The following is a 24,092-nucleotide window of genomic DNA, read 5'->3' as shown; positions in this document are numbered from 1 at the left end:
CCTAAATCCCAGTTGTCAGTCTCTGCTGAACTGAGTCACTATTACTAGCAGACTATACAGAATGCCTCAAATGTGCTGAAATACAAAAAAAAAAAAAAAAAAAGACGTTCAGAAGCTACTGTTTTAAAAGCTGCAGCCATGTTTAACTTGATCAAAGCAGTCATTCAATCTGCAATAATCCCTAAGGCAGGGTAAAAACAAAATATTTTAGAATGATAAATCATTAAAGCTGGAAGAAAAGAAACTTAGGAATCAACTGGTCAGTGATTCTCAATCCTGGCTGCAAAAATCAACATGTAAGCTTTAAAAAGACACCAGTGAGGTAGGAATGGGCAGAGCACAGAGGATCAGGGGGCAGGGGCTGGGGAGCGGGGCAGGGAAACTAGCCTATATGATACAATAATGGTAGACGTGGGTCATTATACCTTGTTCAAAGCCATGGAGTAAACCCTACTGTAAACACGGACTTTGGGTGATTTGTGTTTCAATGCAGGTTCATCACTGTAACAAACGGCTCACTTGGATGAGAAATGCTGATAATGGGGGAGGCACGTCCCCGCAAGTGCGGGGACAGGGAACATATGGAAAATTTCTGTACCTTCTGTTCAATTTTGCTGTGAAACTAAAATTGCTCTAAAAAAATAAAATCTAAAAAAAAAATTTTTTTAAACCAATTAAAAAAAATACCAATGCCTAGGTTCCAGAAAGACCAATTAAATTAGAATCCTGGGGGTGGAGAAAGCATCTATAATTTTTAAAAGCTTCTTACATGACTCTAATGGGCAGCCAAGGTTGGAAATCACTGATTTGGTACACCTCACTTGACTTAGAGCTGAAAAACCTAAGACCCCAAAGAATAAACTTACTATTTGCCTAAAGTGAAAGTGTTAGTTCATCACTCGTGTATGACTCTCTGCGACCCTATGGACTGTAGCTCACCAGCCTCCTCGTCCATGGAATTCTCCAGGAAAGAATACTGCAGTGGGCAGCCATTCCCTTCTCCATGGGATCCTTCCCAATTCATGGATTGAACCCAGGTCTCCTGTACTTCAAGCAGATTCTTTACCATTTGAAATACCAGGGAACCCTATTTGCATAAAGTTAAGAACAACTGGTAGAATTTATGTTGTTATAGCTTGGTTCTTCTGACTCTGTCTGGTGTGTTTTTCACTAAAAGACTAGTAACAATAAAAAGTAAGATAGAAATAGTAGATTTATTAGTGAACCTGCTTATCTACTTTATCAAATTATAAGCTTCCCCAGGAAAAGGATAGGATGTTGCCCATTTTTGTGACAATGCCATACCCAACCCAACATCTCACACACAATCTGTCTGCAACGTGTATCAAGTTAAGCTGGTAACCAAGTAAGTCATAGGAACAAAAACTCCCAAAAACAAATTTAGTATTTCTTTTTGAGTTAAAAAACAGAAGGTTCAATGACACTACAGATATAATACAGTTCCAGAGAAATATTATTAAAGTCTTATTATGGGTCAAACCAGGATTGTGGCTTGAGATTCACAATAACAACGTTCTAACTTTTGTTCATTTTGTCCTTATTTCATACTAAGAGGGGAATGAAGAGTCAGCTGTTGGGTGAACATTCAGAAAGACCTAATTGTAGGGGCTTCTGGGGCTTGAGGGACTTAGGAAGACATGCTCTGAATAATCCAGGAAGTCTGTCTTTTCAAAAACGTGTAAGAGATATGAATGTTCCGGAGACTGTACTCTAGAAAAATGGTCATGTCTTTTACCCTAACGTCACCAAAGGAAACTAGGCAAAAACCCCAAGACTTAGGGATCAAGAATGAAAGGACCACCAACAGAGTTTCTGTGATTGGATTACTTTTTCCTTTCACCTCTCCATTTTTAAATCACTATGCTTTGAAAAGCCACAGCTACAGGAATCTTTATTTTTTAATGTGCTGATTAATTTATACCAGCTCCATTCTAAAAGATTCAGTTCAGTTCAGTTCAGTTCAGTCGCTCAGTCCTGTCCAAATCTTTGCAACCTCATGAATTGCAGCATGCCAGGCCTCCCTGTCCATCACCAAACTCCCGGAGTTCACTCAGACTCATGTCCATCGAGTCAGTGATGCCATCCAGCCATCTTATCCTCTGTCATCCCATTCTCCTCCTGCCCCCAATCCCTCCCAGCATCAGAATCTTTTCCAATCAGTCAACTCTTTGCATGAGGTGGCCAAAGTACTGGAGTTTCAGCTTTAGCATCATTCCTTCCAAAGAACACCCAGGACTGATCTCCTTTAGAATGGACTGGCTGGATCTCCTTGCAGTCCAAGGGACTCTCAAGAGTCTTCTCCAACACCACAGTTCAAAAGCATCAATTCTTCGGCGCTCAGCTTTCTTCACAGTCCAACTCTCACATCCATACATGACCACAGGAAAAACCATAGCCTTGACTAGACGGACCTTTGTTGGCAAAGTAATGTCTCTGCTTTTGAATATGCTATCTAGGTTGGTCATAACTTTCCTTCCAAGGAGTAAGTGCCTTTTAATTTCACGGCTGCAGTCACCATCTGCAGTGATTTTGGAGCCCAGAAAAATAAAGTCTGACACTGTTTCCACTGTTTCCCCATCTATTTCCCATGAAGTGATGGGACCAGACGCCATGATCTTCGTTTTCTGAATACTGATTGAGCTTTAAGCCAACTTTTTCACTCTCCTCTTTCACTTTCATCAAGAGACTTTTTAGTTCCTCTTCACTTTCTGCCTTAAGTGTGGTGTCATCTGCATATCTGAGGTTATTGATATTTCTCCCGGCAATCTTGATTCCAGCTTGTGCTTCTTCCAGCTCAGCGTTTCTCATGATGTACTCTGCATATAGGTTAAATAAGCAGGGTGACAATATACAGCCTTGACGTACTCCTTTTCCTATTTGGAACCAGTCTGTTGTTCCATGTCCAATTCTAACGGTTGCTTCCTGACCTGCATATAGGTTTCTCAAGAGGCAGGTCAGTTGCTCTGGTATTCCCATCTCTTTCAGAATTGTCCACAGTTTATTGTGATCCACACAGTCAAGGACTTTGGGATAGTCAATAAAGCAGAAATAGATGTTTTTCTGGAACTCTCTTGCTTTTCTATGATCCAGCGGATGTTGGCAATTTGATCTCTGGTTCCTCTGCCTTTTCTAAAACCAGCTTGAACATCTGGAAGTTCATGGTTCAGGCATTGCTGAAGCCTGGCTTGGAGAATTTTGAGCATTACTTTACTAGTGTGTGAGATGAGTGCAACTGTGCGGTAGTTTGAGCATTCTTTGGCATTGCCTTTCTTTGGGATTGGAATGAAAACTGACCTTTTCCAGTCCTGTGGCCACTGCTGAGTGTTCCAGATTTGCTGGCATATTGAGTGCAGCACTTTCACAGAGTCATCTTTCAGGATTTGAAATAGCTCAACTGGAATTCCATCACCTCCACTAGCTTTGTTCGTAGTGATGCTTCCTAAGGCCCACTTCACTTCACATTCCAGGATGTCTGGCTCTAGGTGAATGATCACACCACCGTGATTATCTTGGTCATGAAGATCTTTTTTGTACAGTTCTTCTGTGTATTCTTGCCACCTCTTCTTAATATCTTCTGCTTCTGTTAGGTCCATACCATTTCTGTCCTTTATCGAGCCCATCTTTGCATGAAATGTTCCCTTGGTATCTCTAATTTTCTTGAAGAGATCTCTAGTCTTTCCCATTCTGTTATCTGAGGGCAAATAAATTTAAAAGCTATTTCTTGTACTATTCTCTGCTGTACTGTAATGGAATATGTAATGGTACAGGCACCATCTTGCCTAAACTGAGGAGAATAAGCTGCAAATGCCAGCAAACCACTCACCTTATTTACAAGGGTATATAAGGCTTTGTCTTGTGCACCGTATTTCAGACACTGCCTAATCCAGGTGTGGATAGTCCAATTTCTCAAGTACCAGCAGTTGGGACTGTGCCGAAATCTAAATAAAACACAAGAAGAGAAAAAACTGGCTTTAACTCTTAGATGTCAATGCCAAATCCATATTCCATCAGCAGGTCCCCCTCTGAGGAATTTACAGATGATCATTAAAGTCAGGAAGGCCAACAGCTAATAAAACTTGAGGATAAAACTCATTAACATCTGAAATGGGAAAGAGAAGGCAAAATAACAGTAACAAAAATATTATAAAAATTTTACTCCTTATTTATATTCCCTAATTCAACATCTTGTTTTAATATGAGATTTATGAAAAATGATTTCAGGAATATGCTCTACTAGAAGACAGATATGGAAGCTCATTGGAAAAGGAAATGGTAACCCACTCGAGTATTCTTGCCTGGAGAATCCCATGGACTGAGGAGCCTGGTGGGCTGTGGTCGGTCCGCGGGGTCATAGACAGTCGGACACAACTGTGTGACTGAATAACAACAACAATGGAAGCTCATACTTTATAGAGGTTTAAAACAGATGAAGTAAAAAATGAAAACTATAACAGTGCAGCAATTTTAGAGGAAAATCAGCTGTGAGTTACATTGCTATTTCTTGATGCACTTAGGGGAGATTGGGACACTCTTCAGTGAATTGAAAGGGAAAAAAAAAAAGAAAAAAAAAAACGAGCAAAATTTAGCATTCAGGCCCTCCAGGACCCACAGTCATTCTGACTTTCATACAGCTGCATTCCAGGGCTTCGGTCTACCTCCTCTTGCTTCCTGCTGCTCCTCACATGGTTTTTAAAGGCCTAAGCTGTCCAAGCTGAGGTGTATACAGTACCAGTATTCCCACAAAGGAATGGAACTTGGAAGGGAATTCAAATGCTAGTCTTGCCACGAGTTGGCACGCATTGGCTGGAGCAGCTTTTGCTTGCTCCTAGGGCCTGTGCCATGAGGCTGAGTGACAGGAGGAGAGGGGCGACGGGCGTGAGGAGGCCACGTAAAGGGCGGTGCTGTCCTCTAGCTGCTTATCTGTTTTCACCTGGACGGTTCCTCAAACATCATCTCACGTCAGCTCAAGTCTGCACCTTTTCTTTGAACCTTCAGGAAGTGGAAGCAGGTCAATCTCTGGACCCCACAAAACTAAAAAAGTAAATTTGTCTTCTTATTGTAAAAACAAAAGGCAAGACAAAAACTTAAAGTGAAAGAATTTGATGCCGTATTTGCGAGTTGGGGCTACAGGCTAATACTGGGGGTTTTCAGAGGCCAGTTATTCAATCTGCCACCTGCTATTTCCTGCCATCTGGTATTGGGATAGTTCCCTGCTGACTAGATTTTCTGCCAAAGTAAAAGCTGAGAGAAAGAGAGCAAGTGAGAAGTAGTACTTAATTTTGGCTGTTTATTAGTGATCTGTTGAGAGATTTGACAAAAATAAGATTTGAAGATATTCTTTAGATTTAGTCATGCACCCCTGTCTAGTCTTTTGAATGCTTTTCATTTGGCTGGAAAAAGTTTTTCTCACTGGATCTTTCCTTACAGAATTAACCCCTTTAAAAGCAGAGAGATAGAAATATGTCAAATTATGTTTAAGATGAGAGTGACCTGGCCAGAGAAAAGCCATTGTATAAGTGCCCTAGATACAGTCTAATGAGATCCTCTGCATAGAAATGAAAACATATCTTTTAGTATTTCACGCTTTCCCTCACATTTTAAAATCAGTAGCTGAGCTAATTGAGCTTCCTTCCTTGTAACTCTGAAAAATCTGAGATTTTAAGTGTAACAACCAATTAAAAGCTAATTTTATTATTATAATTTTTAAAGTCAAGTGAAATACCAGCTGTATTGCCTAAAGATGGGGATGCTTCCTTGGTAGCCTGAAGGCTTCCTGGACAGCAACCAGGGGGGCGGGGATCACTGCCTTGCTCAACACTGATTCCTTGGTCCTTGACACAATTTGTGGCCCATGATAGGTTTTTAACAAATAACAAAAGAGTTTTAATCAACACTGATCATTATGCTAACTTCTATGGTCTATTTTAGAATTATAAATTCCCTGTTTGGGCATTTATAATCTCATTACAAAAATAATGCCTCAGGAAGCATCACTACGAACAAAGCTAGTAGAGGTGATGGAATCCCAGTGGAGCTATTTCAAATCCTAAAAGATGATGCTGTGAAAGTGCTGCACTCAATATGCCAGCAAATTTGGAAAACTCAGCAGTGGCCACAGGCCTAGATAAGGTCAGTTTTCATTCTAATCCCAAAGAAAGGCAATGCCAAAGAATGTTCAAACTACCGCACAATTGCGCTCATCTCACACAGTAGCAAAGTAATGCTCAAAATTCTCCAAGCTAGGTTCAACAGTACATGAACTGAAAACTTCCAGATGTTGAAGCTGGATTTAGAAAAGGCAGAGGAACCAGAGATCAAACTGCCAACATCCTTTGGATCATTGAAAAAGGGAGTTCCAGAAAAACATCTACTTCTGCTTTACTGATTACGCCAAAGCCTTTGGACTGTGTGGATCACAACAAACTGTGGAAAATTCTTCAAGAGATGGGAATACCAGACCACCTTACTCATCTCCTGGAAAAACTGTATGCAGGTCAAAACGCGACAGTTAGAACTGGACATGGAACAACAGACTGGTTCCAAATTGGGAAAGGAGTACCTCAAGGCTGTATACTGTCACCCTGCTTATTTAACGTATATGCAAAGTACATCATGCGAAATGCAGGCTGGATGAAGCACAAGCTGCAATCAAGACTGTCGGGAGAAATATCAATAACCTCAGATATAGAGATGACACCACCCTTAAGGCAGAAAGTGAAGAAGAACTAAAGAGCCTCTTGATGGTGAAAGAAAAGAGTGAAAAAGCTGGCTTAAAACTCAACATTCAGAAAAAACTAAGATCATGGGATCCGGTCCCATCACTCCATGACAAACAGATGTGGAAACAATGGAAACAGTGACAGACTTTATTTTCTTGGACTCCAGAATCACCACAGATGCTTGCTCCTTGGAAGAAAAGCTATGACAAAACTGGAGAGCATATTAAAAAGCAGAGACATTACTTTGCCAACAAAGGGCTGTCTAGTCAAAGCTATGGTTTTTCCAGTAGTTATGTATAGATGTGAATTGGACCATGGCTACGACCTGAAGAATGGATGCTTTTGAACTGTGGTGTTGGAGAAGAGATTTGAAAGTCCCTTGGACTGTAAGGAGATCCAACCAGTCACTAAAGGACTCAACCCTGAATATTCAATGGAAGGACTGATGCTGAAGCTCCAATACTTTGAAGTATGCAAAGAGCTGACTCATTAGAAAAGGCCCTGATGCTGGGAAAGATTGAGGGCAGGAGGAGAAGGGGATGACAGAGGATGAGATGGTTGGATGGCATCATCAACTCAATGGACATGGGTTTGGGTGGACTCTGGGAGTTGGTGATGGACAGGGAGGCCTGGTGTGCTGCGGTTCATGGGGTCACAAAGAGTCGGACTGAGCAACTGAACAACAGCAACAAAAATAACATATTGGGTTGGCAAAAGAAAGTTTGTTCAGGTTTTTCTGTACCATCTTTCACATTAATCCAAATGAACTTTTTGGCCAACCCCATATATACCAGTTTAACAATAAAACAAGGGGCGGGGACATGATGAATGCTAAAGATGGAAAGGGTGCTGCTAGATGTTATAGACGTTTTTGATAATAGTGGTTGCTAGGTTTGGTCTATTTTTCCTTCAAAAACAAAAAATTGTCAATTCCCTCCTTCACCCAAGACTGTTTAAATCTCATTTAAATCTAATCTTCTGCTTTAGGTTGTCTCCATTGACCACTAAAGTTATTTCTTTTCTTTCTGATGGACTTTAAAATAAGAGCACCATGACCATACCCAACCAAACACCCTTTTCTTTTATTCACGATCAGCAGACCATTTTCAGGCTTTGAAAGAGTACCAAAGATCGACAGGATCTAGTACAGACCTTTAAAGCTGAGATGAAAATTTGTGTACAGCCTTTCGCTAACCTTCTGAGGCTAACTTTTAACACGTGGAGAAACAGAGAAGTCTTTTCTTCTCAAATCTTTTGTCACACTTTACTTCTTAGAAGCCTAAAGGCAAAGTTACTCAAGACCTCACATAGCTAATATAATCATCTCCTTTTGGAAGGTGTGTCAACAGGCTCACATGGGTCTTCACTAAGCCAACTCCCTTTCCCATCCTGGAGCCCAGCTACTTGGTGTGATCTCTGCTCTGTGAGTCCTAATAATCCAGACAGCCGTGACCAGGGCATTTTCAACTAAGTGACAACATGAAATCAATTTAGGAGTAAGAAGCAAACATATATTACATTAGGCACACACATATTATGACATACGCTGCTCAAAGTGCCATTCCTACATTTCCTAGCCAGGCAACAAGTAAACTCCTTTTAAGTCCTCATCAGCATTAAAAAAAAAAAAAGCACACAACTTATCTAACCGTCTAGAATACAAACCACTCAGAGCACTGAGATGGGTCCAACTTTGGATGGTGAGTTTAAGAATTCTGTCAGTGACTCTTTAAGCAGTTCAGACAGAAACACTCAGGCTCTTTTCAGACCTGCCGGTGGTAATACGATAGCCAGGTAAGTCTCTGGAATGGGTACTCGCCTGGAACGACTCTGTGAACTGCCGGGCCAGCATGCTCCCTTTCAGCCAAGGGAAAGGCAAAGAGACAAGAACACAACTAACACATTGATTTTCCAAACTGCCTGCAAACAGACTGGCTTTTGTTCTTGCCTGGTGGGACCACCAGCCTGGCAGATTACAGGCAGCCACTGTAGGAGTCCCCTCTGTGCCCCATGCCATCAGCTGTTTGCTCACCTCGACAGAAGCTTTATTATTGTCCACGCCAGCAGGCTGCCAAGCTAGGCAAACCGTGTGAGTGTGGAAAAGATAAACAGATGCAACCCAAATAACCCCAACAAGGCTTGTGCTCACAAACACAAGAGACCTTCTGAGCTTCCCAGTTATAAAACAGAAGCAGACTCGACAATTCTATGGATGTGAATATTTTCTTGGAAGCAAGAAGGGACACAAAGAAGGAGAAGGAGAGGATGAAGCGTGCTCCCAAGCTCTGGCTCTATTAGTTCCCAAAGCTGGTATCCTATGGCTGAAGAGACATCTGTCCACAGTGCTAAGTGGGATTTCCAGGTGAAGCCAGAACGTGCCCAGGCCAGTCAAACAGCAGGTAGTGAGAAGCTTCCTGTCCTCAAAAATAAAGCAACATTCTGGACTTTTCAGGGCATCTGCCATCACTACATCGCATTCGAGACTGATGTCACCAGGAAGGAAGGACAGCAGAGTCACACTGCATGCATGACATGGGGCAAAAGTCTTTGCTACCCTTTGAGATACCTTAGAAGGGGAGAGCAGTTCTGTAAGTGAAGTTGAGAGTGAAGAGAAACACACCAGACACTTATTATGATTTACATAGGAGGGACTTCACTTTTTGTACAAGTCACACTGGATTTCCTATGTGTAACCAATTTCATTATTTAAAAAAATGCCATAGATTGCCTTCTATGAGTTCAACTGAAGGTTACTGTTGTAGGCCTAAGTGGTGATGCACCTCAGCTCCTTCAGTATCACAGATAAAAGCGCTCCTGGCTTAGCAGGACTAATGCACAGATGCCAGAGCCTGGAGCTCCGCTGCCCCACCATTCAGCTGCAGCGCTGGCTCTTCCGTATGAATGAGCAAGCTTTCCACAACATTTATCTGATTATGAGAGCCACCATCCTTAAACATACATATGCAGCTTTCCCTCCTCCCGAGTGAATTCTGTATCCTGTGGCAACAGGCTTTACAGATGGACACCTCAGCCCCTGAGCTGGGTAGACATGGAGATTTGGTGGTGGCGGGGGTGGGGTGGGGGTGGGGGCTGGCGTAAAAGGAGGACAGGAAGAACGCCAGGAAGAAAACACAGCTGGTTCCAGGGCTTTCAGTGTAGACTGGAAATCTCATCAATGACGCAAAGTGTGTAACTATTGAAAGGTTTTGAGAGCTTCCCTGAACTAGAACCAATGCGCAAGAGAGTGTCCTGTGACTATTCAAACCAGAATCTGATTCAATCATGGCCATCCACTTTCTAATTCTACTAGGATAATTACTTTCTTTTGCATCCTGATGGAAATCCTACTTTCATCAATTATTAGTTGGCCTCAACTACCACAAATAAAACCAAGTTTTGATGCAATAGTTTTCTAATGACTATTATATCTTTGTCAAATGTTTGCAAGGTTAATAGAAGAGTCTAATATAGGAATTGATAACAGAGACGTCCATATTCTAGATTAAAACTACTTTCTTGCTTGAGATCCCAGATTCCTATTTTCATAAGGGAACTTCAGGCAATTTTAACTTTCAAAAAATGTCCTGACTATTCATGAAGTGATGCATCAAGAGCAAGAATCTCCTCCAAAACATTCCCCTGCCAAATGTTGAATCAGTTGGGACTTGTACATTTTCAATGAATTTATTATCTACCTCTGAGGCAGATAAAAATGCCTTTTAAAAAAAGTTTTAACACTTTTTTCTTAAGAAACAGGTTTATAGAGCTATAACATACAAACAGTAAAATTCACACTTTTCAGTGAATTTGTGACTTTTGACAAATGCATCCAGTTGCATAACCACCACCACGGTCACATTGTAAGAACAGTTTTATTACCCCGAAAAGTTCTTAATGCCTCGCTTAGAATCAGCCTCTTTGGGGTTTGCTGGTTAATTTAGGCAAATTTTATATAGATACTTCCTAAAGAGTTATTAATTTCTGACCCTAGAGTTATTAATTTTATGAGGAAAAGCAATCCCTGTTAGTTTGTAATTTACATTCTGCCAATTTCCAAAACAGAATTTGAAAAAATTAAAACTCAGTGTACAAGTAGTTTCCTCTGAGTCCTATACACAGCCATTAGACAGCTGATATCCCTGTCTGCCACTCTAAAAAGTAAGTGGATTTTTGGTAGAGAATAACACAAGCATAGAATTTTACAAATGTGGAGTGCTAAATAAATGCAGCACAATAACACTTTTTTTAAAGTGAAGATGGATAACAGAGGGACTTGTTAGATATCAAAGTCGAAATCTAAATTTGTCAGACCCAGAGCTCAAAAACAAGGTCACCTGTATTTCACCTGATAATAATGAAATAACACTTCACGTTGAGAAACTCCTCTAGGAGAAATACTCTATTTTCCACATCCATGCAAGGACAAATAGGACCTATATCCCCAAATTATTCTGTCTTCTCTCTGATCTGGCTGTTGTTTAGCCAGATTGACATCACTCAATATAAAAGACCTATTTCTCATTCACAAGTAAATATTTAGCAAGTAGCTACACCGTACCACATGATTTGTATTTTATCCCTGCTGGTCCACCCAGTTTCCTCTAGTTTCAAACAATCTTAAAGATGACAGCTCTTCCTTTCTGATGTGCTTAGTTGCTCAGTCTGACGCTTTGCAACCCCACGGACTGCAGCCTGCCAGGCTCCTCTGTCCATGGGGATTCTCCAGGCAAGAATATGGGCGAGGGTTGCCATGCTTTCCTCCAGGGGATCTTCCCAACCCAGGGGTCGAACCCCTGTCTCCCACATTGCAGGCAGATTCTTTACTGACTGGGCCACCAGAGAAGCCCTTTCAGATACAGAAAGAGAAAACCTATAGCCTGACTATGCTTTGCTGCTCTTTCTCTCATGGTTTACAAAGCACAGGAGCCAGTCAGATGAAGCCAACTGCTCTTTGTCTGAAGCCTACTGTTTTTATCAGCCTCCAAAAGGTGATGAATATGGTTAACAGGTGAGGATTATTTGCAGGGAGAACTGGAAAAGAAAAAATTATTCACGGTGATTGCTGACGTGCCCTCCTGGCGAAGGTCCTAAAACCATTCAGTGTCCGTCTTTGTGGCCAACAACTGACCTGTCAGTGAGACTGCATCCAGAAGGGTCTGGTGGGGCTTCTCCAGCCACTTGCAAGCTGGACACACAGATTAGCTTCACGCCTGAGACGGTGGAGTGCGAGGTGAAGCTAAAGGCAGAGGGCCTTTCTCTCAGAACAGCAGGAAGCTGAAAAAATTGGATTTTGGATCCAGTCCTATTTATGAAAACACATAGAGTTGTGGGAACAGGCTTGAGTTGGACAGAGATATGGCAAGTATTTTTGGTTTTCAGTAGGAAATCTATGAGCCAGTTTTAAAAAGATGTCAACATTTCCTGATGTCTTCTAAAGTTCTGGCTAGGAACTTCAGACATAACTTTTGCAAAATAGTGAATAATACGATCACGAAAGACAGGAAAATCACATACATTAATTAACCAGGGGTAGGCTGTGTATCTGAAGAGTGCTGAGGGAGGGGGAGGTGTGGAAGCAAAAGGAGGAAAACAAACAAAATATGGAATTTAGAATTTCTGGAGTAGTCTAGGCTTAGTGAAGGTGTCAGGATTAAGTCTGCCACCAAAGAAATGAGCAGGCAGAGAGGCCTGGCCCAGGGGACGGTGCACACCAGCGTAAAAGCAGAGAAGAGTTAAGCTGATGTTGAGCAGATTTACACATCTTTTTGTGTGTGGGATTATGGATCTCTTCTGGGATATTTCTGATGGAAGAGAAGCTCAGCACTAATCAGGGTATCTTAAGAATCATATATATATATATATTTTAATAAAGAAGAAAAGCATCTCAGTACTTTAAACATTTTGATTCTCTAACACATGGAAAAGTTGAATCTCAAAAGATTCTGTTTATAGGAAAAGGTAAGGCTGGATTTCCTTCCAGCTATACAATCAAGTTCATAGCTAGATTCTATTTCTGTAGCTCTACGGACTTCAATATTAAACCTTTAAGCAAAGGCAGAGGACAAGTTTTCTCTTTTTGTGTGTTCGACAACAGTAGGTGTTTGATGATTTAGCAATAGTGACTAGGCCTCTAGGATACCAATAATGTATGCTGAAACTCATAAGTAATATTTACATTTGAAACAATAATCCACCTCTGGTTTTGAAGTATTATCCTGCCTATAAACAGATGAAGCCAGGAGGAAATACTGCCTTTTTATTTAAGGCAGGAGGAGTTCAGAGATGGCAGAGAAGTGGAATAAAATGTGGTCATTCTGGAAAGCCATCTACTCCTCACTTCTGCCCCCTGCTGTCTCCTTGCAATAAGTTCAGGGAACAGACAAGCTGATGGGAGATTGAAACCAAAAACAGGAGAGAGAGAGAGAGAGAGAGAGAGGGAGAGAAAGAGAAAAAGAGAGAGAGTGTGTGTGATTAATTGCTAAATTGTGTTCGACTCTACGACCCTGTGGACTGTAGCCCGCCAGGCTCCTCTGTCCATGGGATTTCCCGGGCAAGAATTCTAGAGTGGATTGCCATTTCTTTCTCTAGGGGATCTTCCTGACCCAGAGATCGAACCCATGTCTCCTGCATGGCAGGTGGATTCTTTACCACTGAGCCAACGGGGAAGCCCAAAACAGGAGTACACAGACTCAAAGACCTTCCGAACACACATAAACACACACACCAAAACACGAGTACACAGGCTCAAAGAACTTCCCAACACACACACACACACACACACGTTCTAAATAAAAAACTTAAGACTCTTCTCAAGATTGGAAGAGACTCTGAAAGCCATCTAGGCCAAGTAAATTGGGGATGGGGAAGGAAGGAAAGTTCATATAGAATTAGAGAATCTAGGCACCTTCAATACCCCCTGTTCACTGAATTATTTATTGAGAAGTCACTACTTATTAAGTCCTGTACTGTGTAATGTGAATCTAGTCTAATTGCTCTACTTTACAGATGAGGAATCTTGGTGTCCAATGGGATGAAATGATTTTCCCAAGATAAGCCAGATAACTCCAGTTCTATAAACTAGGCTGTTTACTTACTATTCTACCACTGCCTTTCAATTCTTTCATTTGTAGGACATCTTTCAGAAACATCTCTGCAGTGTGACAAGGGTCTCTAACCTACTAAAAAAATAAAATATTCAGGCTGTGAAACAGTTCTGGAACTGCCCCCCGAACCAGCTGTCTAACTTTGTAAAGTCACTCGATCCTTGGGGTTTCAGTTCTTATAATTGTAAGATGAAGAGACAGGATTATCTGGATTATGCATGAACTCACATGTCTGCAGGGGCTAGTCAGTTACTATCAATATAAGTCCATGAAGAATCGTGTAAGACAATATGTATAAAACTGCTTGTATTATTATCAAGCAAAGCAGCCTCCTAGCTGTACTGTTTTTGAAAACTGTATGGGCCAAGCAAAATACACTGGAACTCAACCAGGCCAGACCCCTGAAACTCCTTCCAGCTCTCATGTTATAATGACTGAAGAATATGCCTAATCCACTTGTTAAAACATCATATTGTATTTACACATCTCTATTAACTGCAGAAGTGGCCGTGATACAAATAAGTGAACAGAGACTCAAAGATATAAGCTTCCACTCAGCCCACACCTGACTCGACTCTACTCCGCTAGCCTCGTTCCCCTGCCAGGTGAGTATCACTTCGCTCAGCTCTGGCAGTGTACACAGACTATTATGAGGACTGCAGACCTTGCAGACTGGCATCTAAAATTTCAAGATGAAAGGATACAATCACTAAATTAAAGCCAAGGTCCTTAAAAGTAGATTTTAACCGGAGATCAAGTTTTGTAGGATAATAAAAATTTCAGCATTGAGATTTTTTTATTCAAGGATTTTTTTTAATCAAACGAATACTTCATTGTATTCAATTTATATCTAAGAGTCAGCCATTCAAAGTAACTTTTCTATAAATCACAAATTGTTTCTGTATGTTGTTACTTCCTTTTACTCCTTAAATTATTGCTAAGCATCATAAACATACAAATAGTTCACCGCCATAACTTATTTTTGGTCTCAAACCCATGTTAAGTGGCAATTCTTTGAACAGATAGTTTTTCTCTTCAAAAAAGGGGGAGTGATTTGGGAGTGGTTACAAGGATATTAAGAAATTATTTGCCAGTTTCTGGAAACCTAAAAGAACACAATCACTTTTTGCAGCAAAAAAAAAAAGGAAATTTGAAAATAGAAGTTTAGATTTGTTAGTCCAACTGTTTTCTGGAAGCCTTAATCTACCAATTATTAAAACACCTTTATTTATATATGAAGGGAAGAGAATAAAAGTGTCCCTTCTTTCTTGTGCTGCCAAACAATAAAAATCAGAATGACTGCATTTAAAAAGCATCTACTCTATTTAGCTCAAACTAGCACTCCCATGGAGAAGGCAATGGCACTCCACTCCAATACTCTTGCCTGGAAATCCCATGGATGGAGGAGCCTGGTAGGCTGCAGTCCATGGGGTCGCTAAGAGTCAGACACGACTGACCGACTTCACTTTCGCTTTTCACTTTCATGCATTGGAGAAGGAAATGGCAAGCCACTCCAGTGTTCTTGCCTGGAGAATCCCAGGGATGGGGGAGCCTGGTGGGCTGCCATCTATGGGGTCGCACAGAGTCGGACACGACTGAAGCAACTTAGCAGCAGTAGCACTCCCATATATAAAACCAAACTTTTAAATAATGGAACATTTGAAATTGTACAAACACAATATACTAAGAAAATTCTTAGTATATAAGAATGACCAGATGCAACAAGATAACAATCATAAAAATGATTCCCAATTTTGAACAGGGAGAAGCTAATTTCTTGATAAAACTCCAAAAACAAACCATCCATACAACCACCACACTGCAGTTAAACAAAAGCTCTTATGCTGGCCCACTAGGAGGGAATAAACAATCTGAACAACATCTTTTATTGCCTGGGAAAATTTTTTAAAACAACTCAAAGTGCCAGGAGAGAGCTGTCTCAATGCAACTGCAGACAGCTTTTCAAAGTCCCTCTGCTTCTCTAAGGATGAGTCATGAGAGGAGAGTGCATCTTGGCAAAGACAGTCTTTCCTCTGGTTCCACTCACTCCCCCTCTTATTTAAAAAAAAAAAAAAAAAACTTTGATGGATAACAGTTAAATAGATTCCAGACAGGCTTAACTGGAGAAGTTTGAACATCAGGGAGGCAAAATATCATTGCAGAAGTCTCCACTGTTTGTCACTGTGAGCCACAGACTCGGGGATGCATCTCCCGCATCCTAAAAAGGGCTGGGTCCATTGATCATGTGCCAGATCGTGGCTGTTGTGCTTTGTGGGACAGAAGAGGGAAACAACCTAAGAAAATATCTTTGATTCCTAGCTTCCTAAACGTCATTAGCTCATCTGCTGAACAATTACAGTGAGCTGGAAGGGGCGGGAGCCTGTCCTTTACGAGCACACATCAAATGCAAATTCACCTGCAGCAGCTGTAGGCGATGCACGGGGACATGGCTGCTACAGTGCGTGCAGCCTTCAGTGAACAGGCGCAGTTTTTCTTTCACTAACTTTTAAGCCAGCTTTTTCACTCTTCTCTTTGAGCCTCATCAAGAAGCTCTTTAGTTCTTCTTCACTTTATACCATTAGAGTGGTATCATCTGCATATCTGAGGTTGTTATTTCTCCCAGCAGTCTTGATTCCAGCTTGTGGCAAAAAGCAAGGGAGCTAGTTTAAAAAAAAAATTTTTTTTTTTTTAAGGAAAATAAGTAAGGAAAAATTGAGTGTTAAACTAGGGAGAATAGTTTCGCTACTGCACCTATATAGAACCACTTATTCCAACAGAATAGGGCATGTGGTGAGGGCAAAAATGCTCTCTTCTGCATATGATCATTCACCAGCCTACAAAGAACGGGGATGCTTGGCTGAGCATTGAGTGACAAAGATAAGCAAAGAGGCTTCTTGCCTTTAGAGAGGCTAGACTGGGATTACCAAAACCAAGCATCTTGTAAGCATCTAAAACAAGCATCAGAAGGCAATTTATAAGCATCATACTGCAATCCCTCATTTATATAACAATGACTACTTCATAACACATGGTACTCAATTTTCTGAAAATCACCTCTCAATAGAAAAGTAAATTCAATGTTTCTCTCCTCTTCCCAATAGTCTTTTTTGTTTTCTTTGGATATATTTTAAAAATAAAACATTACAGATATAAAGTTATACCCTCCTCTTTCCACTTTCCAGGGGAAGAAAGTTGGTGAACATCACTCTAGGGCATGCTTTTATACCTTTATTAACTAGGGGTGTGCCCTGTGCTGAGTACTTTAGGCTGCATATGCCTTTTAACTCTGTATTCAAGGGCCTGTCTGATAGAGAACTCAGCCAAACCACAGTAGTATGTCTGGTATTCTGGGAGCAAAAGGGTAGGGACAGAAACAATAAAATTTCTGTTATCTGGGACGTGAAGAGTGGCTCAGATACCACTTTACTGTGGAAACTAATCAGCAATGCCACCAGGAAAATCCCTGACAAGGTAGGTGACTGCTCTCTGTATTTGACTGGAGCCCAGCCCTGACTCTGACTCACTAAGAGTCAGTTTTGTCATTTGCAAAATAGAAGGGATAATGCCTTTATCACTGGTTTACTATGGAAATCAAAGGATAATTGGATTAAGTATGTTGACAACTTTTAATCCTTTTTTGGAACCAAGCAGAGTAGAAATATGCACACAGCAAGAATTATTTTTGTCATAATCTACTTGATATAGCAGGTTATGCTCAAAATCCTTCAGGCTAGGCTTCAAGCAGTATGTAAACCAAGAACTTCCAGATGTACAAAAGCTGGATTTAGAAAAGGCAGCAGAACCAGAGATCAAAATCCCAACATTCGCTGGATCATAGAAATATTAAGGGAATTCCAGAAAAAATATCTACTTCTGCTTCACTGACTACGCTAGAGCCTTTGACTATGTGGATCACAACAAACTGTGGAAAATTCTTCAAGAGATGAGAATACCAGACCACCTAACCTGTCTCCGGAGAAACTGGTATGTGGGTAAAGAAGTAACAGTTAGAACCTTGCACGGAACAACTGACTGGTTGTTTCATGCAACTGGGAAAGAAGCACAACAAGGTTATATGTTGTCATTCTGCTTATTTAACTTACATGCAGAATACATCTTACAAAACTCTAGGCTGGATCAATCACAAGCTGGAATCAAGACTGCTGGAAGAAATAACAACCTCGGATATGCGGATGATACCACTCTAATGGTATAAAGTGAAGAAGAACTAAAGAGCTTCTTGATGAGGCTCAAAGAGAAGAGTGAAAAAGCTGGCTTAAAATTCAACATTCAAAAAACTAAGTTCACAGCCTCCAGTCCCATCACGTCATGGCAAACAGATGGGAAAATGTCAGAGTAGTGACAGATTTTATTTTCTTGGGCTCCAAAATCATTGTGGATAGTTGACTACAGTCATGTTATTAAAAGATGCTTGCTCCTTGGAAGAAAAGCTATGACAAACCTAGACAGCATATTAAAAAGCAGAGGCATTACTTTGGCGACAAAGGTCTACACAGTTAAAGTTACAGTTTTTCCAGCAGTCATGTATGGATGTGAGAGTTGGACCAGAAAAAAGGCTGAGTGCCGAAGAATTGGTGCTTTCTAATTGTGGTGCTGGAGAAAACTCTTGAGAGTCCTGTGGACTGCAAGGACATCAAACCAGTCAATCCTAAAGGAAATCAGTCCTGAATATTCACTGGAAGGACTGATGCTAAAGCTGAAGCTCCAACACTTTGGCCACCTGGTGTGAAAAACTGACTCAATGGAAAAGATCTCAATGCTGGGGAAGACTGAAGGCAGGAGAAGGGGACAACAGAGGATGAGATGGTTGGATGGCATCACCAACTAAATGGACATGAAATTGAGCAAGCTCTGAGAGACAGTGAAGGACAGGGAAGACTGAAGGACAGGGAAGCCTGGCGTGCTGCAGTCTATAGGGGTGCAAAGAGTCCGACATGACTTAGCAACTGAACAACAGGTGCCTGATACAGCACTTGATGGCATTCTGTCTAGTGCTTCTTACTCATGCCTTAAATGTGGCCTTTCTGATGTAGAATGGCCTTTGGTAGCAGAGAAGTAGTAGAGAGACAAGATTAGGCAGCAGACACACCCCATTCCTGTGTTATAACCCAGGAAACAAACTCTAAAACTTCAGGAATCTAATTTGTAAAACATGAATAAAAGTTGTACCCAATTCAGGTGAAACAATGTGGGCCTGAAATGAGGACTGAAGAGACACGGCCTGTGAACTGCTTAGCGCAATGGCCGCAACAGCGTTTTCAGACAGCCTGGACAGGGTGACCGAGAGCAGGGCCATGCCGAGCGCCCCTGAGTTAAACGGGAGCTCTCAGGACTGGTTCCCTCCACACAGGACGCAACCTGCACGGCGCTGGGCACGTGTGAGGCAAATAGCCGACCGCCGCTAGCCAACAGGGATGGAACAGAGCGGGAGGGGCTGCCTCAGTGAGAGAGGGAAGGGTCCCTGACCCCTCGCTTGTCTAGACACTGTCTCAGAGGAGGAGCTGAAAGGCGAACCGGGGGGAGAACAGAGAGGCTTTTCCAATCCCAAGGGCTCAAAGCCAACCAGAACAGCGTATGACGCTCAGTCCAATGACTAGTAGCAGCATATCTGATGTTAATTATGACAGAAAAATGTTCCGGCAGAAAGAAGGGAGTCTGGGGTGACCTAATGAGGAGTTAGTTACCTAATTAGCGCTCTCCAGACCTTGGACGGGTTTTCATGAGCTTGGCAACGCAGGGTTACAGCACAACAGAGTTTCTGCTTGGAGTTCTCTGTCCATTCAGCGCCCAGCAGCCTGTGGCTGGCGTCAACAACTGAGCAGCATGGACACCTACTGAAGATACACTGAAACACGCAGAGGTGCAAGATCTGTGCATGGGGCAGAATCCCAGAGGAAGGAAACAGTATTTACATAGGTCATGACACCCATCTAAATCTAGGAAGTAGAAAAGGGCAACAAGGCCATGCATTTGCCACTGAGCAACTGCCTAACCTGACACCTCTGCCCACAACCTCGCCCCCAAGCAGCCGCGGGCCCTCTATTGGTCACCCGACAGGGTAAGACTGAAAGCTCCCATTCTGGCCCCAACCCAACGGCAACACCAGTCCTTTCTGACCACCTGGACAAGGCAGCTGACAACAGACCACATGGCAGTCAAGAGTCACTGAGTTAGTGGAATATCTGGAAAAAGCAAATACACAAGAGTTTCTCTCACAGTGGAAAAAAAAAAGAAATTGTGCATACAACTAGCTACTATTAACTGTGTTTCAGAATCCTGTGTTAAGCTCAAAAATTAAAAAAATGGGGCAAGCTGCTGTTAAAGTAACCACAAAATTTGATCATTTCTAGGACTTTCCCCAGAGAAGGCAATGGCACCCCACTCCAGTACTCTTGCCTGGAAAATCCCATGGACAGAGGAGCCTAGTGGGCTGCAGTCCATGGGGTCACATAGAGTCGGACACGACTGAGTGACTTCACTTTCACCTTTCACTTTTCATGCATTGGAGAAGGAAATGGCAACCCACTCCAGTGCTCTTGCCTGGAGAATCCCAGGGAGGGCGGAACCTGGTGGGCTTCCGACTCTGGGGTCGCAGAGTCGGACATGACTGAAGTGCCTTAGCAGCAGCAGCAGCAGGACTTTCCCATAATCCCATACAACCTTAGGAAAAGTCTGATTTGTTAGCAATATCTATGCTATATATTTACTATACTAACTTTATTTCTAGGAATGAATGCTTATAAAAGGCTACAACATACTAAAGCACTTGGTTTTTTGAATACTCAGTTTTTGTTTTTATTTTTAAATGAGTCACACTAAAGAGACACTTCCTTTTCCTGGATCAGTTTGTGCAAAATCTTTAACTATTACTGAGATGGATGATGAGAAGATGATAATGAACAACAGTGTTATTCATTAAAAAGTACTGAACACTCAGCATGTTCTAAGCATTATCGTAAGTACTTTATACACTTTTTCCTTTCTGCAGAGTAGGAACTCGGAACTATGAGGATAAATATCTTGCCTAAGAGCGTGTAAGGAACCCAACACAGGTGGTTTTTCCTATAGCGTCTGAAACAGACCGCTGGTTGTTGCTAAGCATCAGATGTAGCCAGCTTTGCATTTAGAGCCTACTTTAAAAAAGAAGTGTCACTCTGAGCACTAAATTTTAACTTGGCACAGCAGAAATGTAGGAATGAGGAAAACAGGTTCTTACCTTCCAATCTCATGTTTTTGGGAGGGTAGCCTGGCAGCATTATTTTCTTGAGGGCCTCCCACACCAAGGAATGCATAGGTCTTTTCTCTTGCATTGGTCAGTTCTCTCAGAGAGGACTCTCCCAGTCTCCTCTCTGAGAAGCAAAATAAGCCTTGCACCCTCAAGTCCAGAGTCTTTCTGCCTCAACTCTCCAGAAAGAAAACCATCAATCTTTCGCTAGGCACTGAGAGAAACAATCTGGGCATTTCACTGCTTCTTAGGAAAACCTCTAGTCAACCCACCTGTCTTGGTTCTGTCCACATCTCTTCTTTAGAGTACCTGCTGCTTTTCATTTATGAGCCTTTCTAGTGTCCTCTGGCACACAGTCTTGCTTTTGGATTTCTTCTCCTGCCAGTTTAAGTTGTAGCTTTCTCTTTCTGCTAAGAAGCTCCTTATCTTCTGTTCATCTGTTTTCTAGCTTTCAAAATTTGGTCGCTGTTGCCTCCTCTCTCGTTCTGTTTATTTTGTAGGTTTTTGTCTTTTTTACCCTTTCTTGTCATATTTGTGGAGGTTTTGGTAGGGAATAGGGTCAAGCACATATGTTCAATCTGTCACATTTTATCAGAAGACTTCTATAGGCTGTTTGAGCTCTCTGTGGCTGGCAACAGATTATATACCCTCAAAGTAATGATGATAAAGAAAATGTACTTAAAGCATTCAAGTATATTTCATTTGTTTAAAAAAGATGGGAACAAACATCTTGAGGAAGACACTTAACCTTTCTGATTTTCAATAAATTATGAAACAAAAGGTTAAAAAAGTTTCTTAATAACTCTTTAAACTCTAATATCCTTCAACAAAGGCCAAAAAGAAATCACAGTACTGTATCTGCTCAACCTAAACCATTTTATTGAAAACATTTGTGCACACATATTAGGACTCCCACATGGATGGTATGCTAAGGGTTAACAGTATTGTTAAGGTACAATCCCTGAATATTAGCTCTTTTTTTCCTGGGGGGAGAAAGGATAATCACATGTTAATATTATTCAGGATTACTCTCAGCAACGAAAGATAGGTAAATCAAGCTTGGCAAATTCCTACTTATAGAGGAGTACATTATATAATACTGCAGTAAGTTCTTAAAGCATAAAACTTCAGCCATATTCATTGTACCTTGTCTGCTCTGATTTTTTAAAAAATAAAACATTTTACCTACATCTTGTGGTGCTGGAGAAGACTCTGGAGAGTCCCCTGGACAGTAAAGAGATCAAAACAGTCAATCCTAAAGGAAATCAACCCTGAATATTCATTGGAAGGACTGATGCTGAAGCTGAAGCTCCAATACTTTGGCCACCTGATGTGAAGAGCTGCGTCACTGGAAAAGACCCTGAGGCTGGGAAAGACTGAAGACTAAAGGAGAAGCGGGTGGCAGAGGATGAAATGGTTGGATAGCATCACTGATTCAGCGGACATGAATCTAAACAAACTCTGGGAGATAGTGGAGGACAGAGGAGCCTGGCGTGCTCCACGGTGCACAAAGAGTTGGACAGGACTCAGTGACTAAACAATAACAAAAGGGTCAAGAAGGGTCTTAAGGACTGGAGCACACAAGATTATGAAACCAACATAACCAGTATCTAACCTAGGCTGAAGCTCAGCAGAGCATCAAGGAACCTCTGTGGTAATGTCCTGGAGCACGTCTGCAGAGAGCCTGGGAAACTGAGAACATATATCCCATCACAGCCTCGCTTCCTGGGAAATACAATAACTGTCTTCAAACTTATCATCTTTAGAGACACAAAGCTAAACACCAGTCCCCTCTTCCTGAAACTCTATGTGTGGACACCACTGCTTTACACGGAGGGGCAGCCCAGTCTAACAAACAGAAACGTGTCAGCGTTTAGTGAGTTCAGTAGCATATCAGAATAGGGAACAAGCATCTCCTCCCGTGCACACTGTGGAGAACCATTTGCATTACAGCATGGTATCACACGTAATGCCACCTCTTCCTCTAGTAAATATGACTGAACTTTTCATTCTGTGCAAAGGCCGCATGGGATGTGACATTACACACAAGACATGTCTTTGGGAATATTTTATTTTGTATTAACTCAAGGAATAAAAATGACTCGAAGGGTTGAGTTAAAACTTCAACTTTAGTGAATTTAGGTCATTCAAAAGTCAGGACTGCTGTTTGATATGCTTTAATGATTTTTTGTTTTCTGGTTACCCTATTCTCTTCTTCAGCGAAGGACCTGCTGCCAAGAAATGTGAACATCACTTTTATTAACTGAATCAAAGAAATTTGCGGATTTGGTATAGAGAAGAGCTTGTCTTTCATGTCTAAATGGAATACATTTGTTGATATACATTCAATGTACACATATATATATCTGAAATAAGAGTAGGAGACGTGGGGAATTCCCTGGCTGTCCTGTGGTTGGGACTCTGCACTCTCATAGCTGAAGTCCTGGGTTCAATCCCTGGTCAGGGAACTAAAACCCTACAAGCTGTGCAGTGTGCTCCCCTCACCCCCCGCCCCCCGCAAAAAAATACTATTAATTAAAAAAAAAAATCAGTACCCAACATTTTTTGAACTCTTGTATTATTCCAGTCACTGTACTGCTTTCTAAAGATTATTTCATTTATATATTAGAACAACTCGATATAAGTTAAGTATATGTTCCCCATCTTACAGATAAGTAACCTGGTCATCAAAGGGTTAAATAACTTACCCAAGGAAATACAGTTAATATAAAACAAGGCCAGAATTTAAACCCAGACAGTCTGACTTCAGAGCTCTTGACAACTGAGCATACTGCCTGGTACTATAACTAGGTGATTCTAGGGACAAAGTCTCTTAATTTTCTATCAATAATTGGAGTTTCTAAATGGTCCAGTGTGAGTATCAACAACAGAAAAGTGAAAATGTTAGTCGCTCCATCGTGTCAGACTCTTTGTGACCCCAATGACTGTAGCCCACCAGGCTCCTCTGTCCATGGAGTTCTCTAGGCAAGAATACTGGAGTGG

General features: G+C 41.5%; 1 protein-coding gene across 6 annotated transcripts in view; it reads right to left on the bottom strand.

The window, feature by feature from the left end:
- MRPS27 (mitochondrial ribosomal protein S27) overlaps positions 1-24,092 on the bottom strand; it is a 104,010-nt gene that overhangs the window by 18,612 nt on the left and 61,306 nt on the right. For 3 of the 6 annotated variants that reach the window (XM_027519887.1, XM_027519883.1, XM_027519882.1), the window contains 2 exons: positions 11,869-12,042; positions 3,845-3,959 (listed from right to left, as the gene is read on the bottom strand). In XM_027519887.1, coding sequence (XP_027375688.1) covers positions 3,845-3,959; positions 11,869-12,042 — 289 coding nt within the window. The remainder of the gene's footprint in view (positions 1-3,844; positions 3,960-11,868; positions 12,043-24,092) is intronic. The other 3 variants (XM_027519885.1, XM_027519886.1, XM_027519884.1) reach the window with 1 other exon arrangement.

Source organism: Bos indicus x Bos taurus, chromosome 20 (genome assembly GCF_003369695.1).
Source record: "Bos indicus x Bos taurus breed Angus x Brahman F1 hybrid chromosome 20, Bos_hybrid_MaternalHap_v2.0, whole genome shotgun sequence".
NCBI lineage: Eukaryota > Metazoa > Chordata > Mammalia > Artiodactyla > Bovidae > Bos > Bos indicus x Bos taurus.
This window is presented reverse-complemented; position numbering and strand designations above follow the sequence as displayed.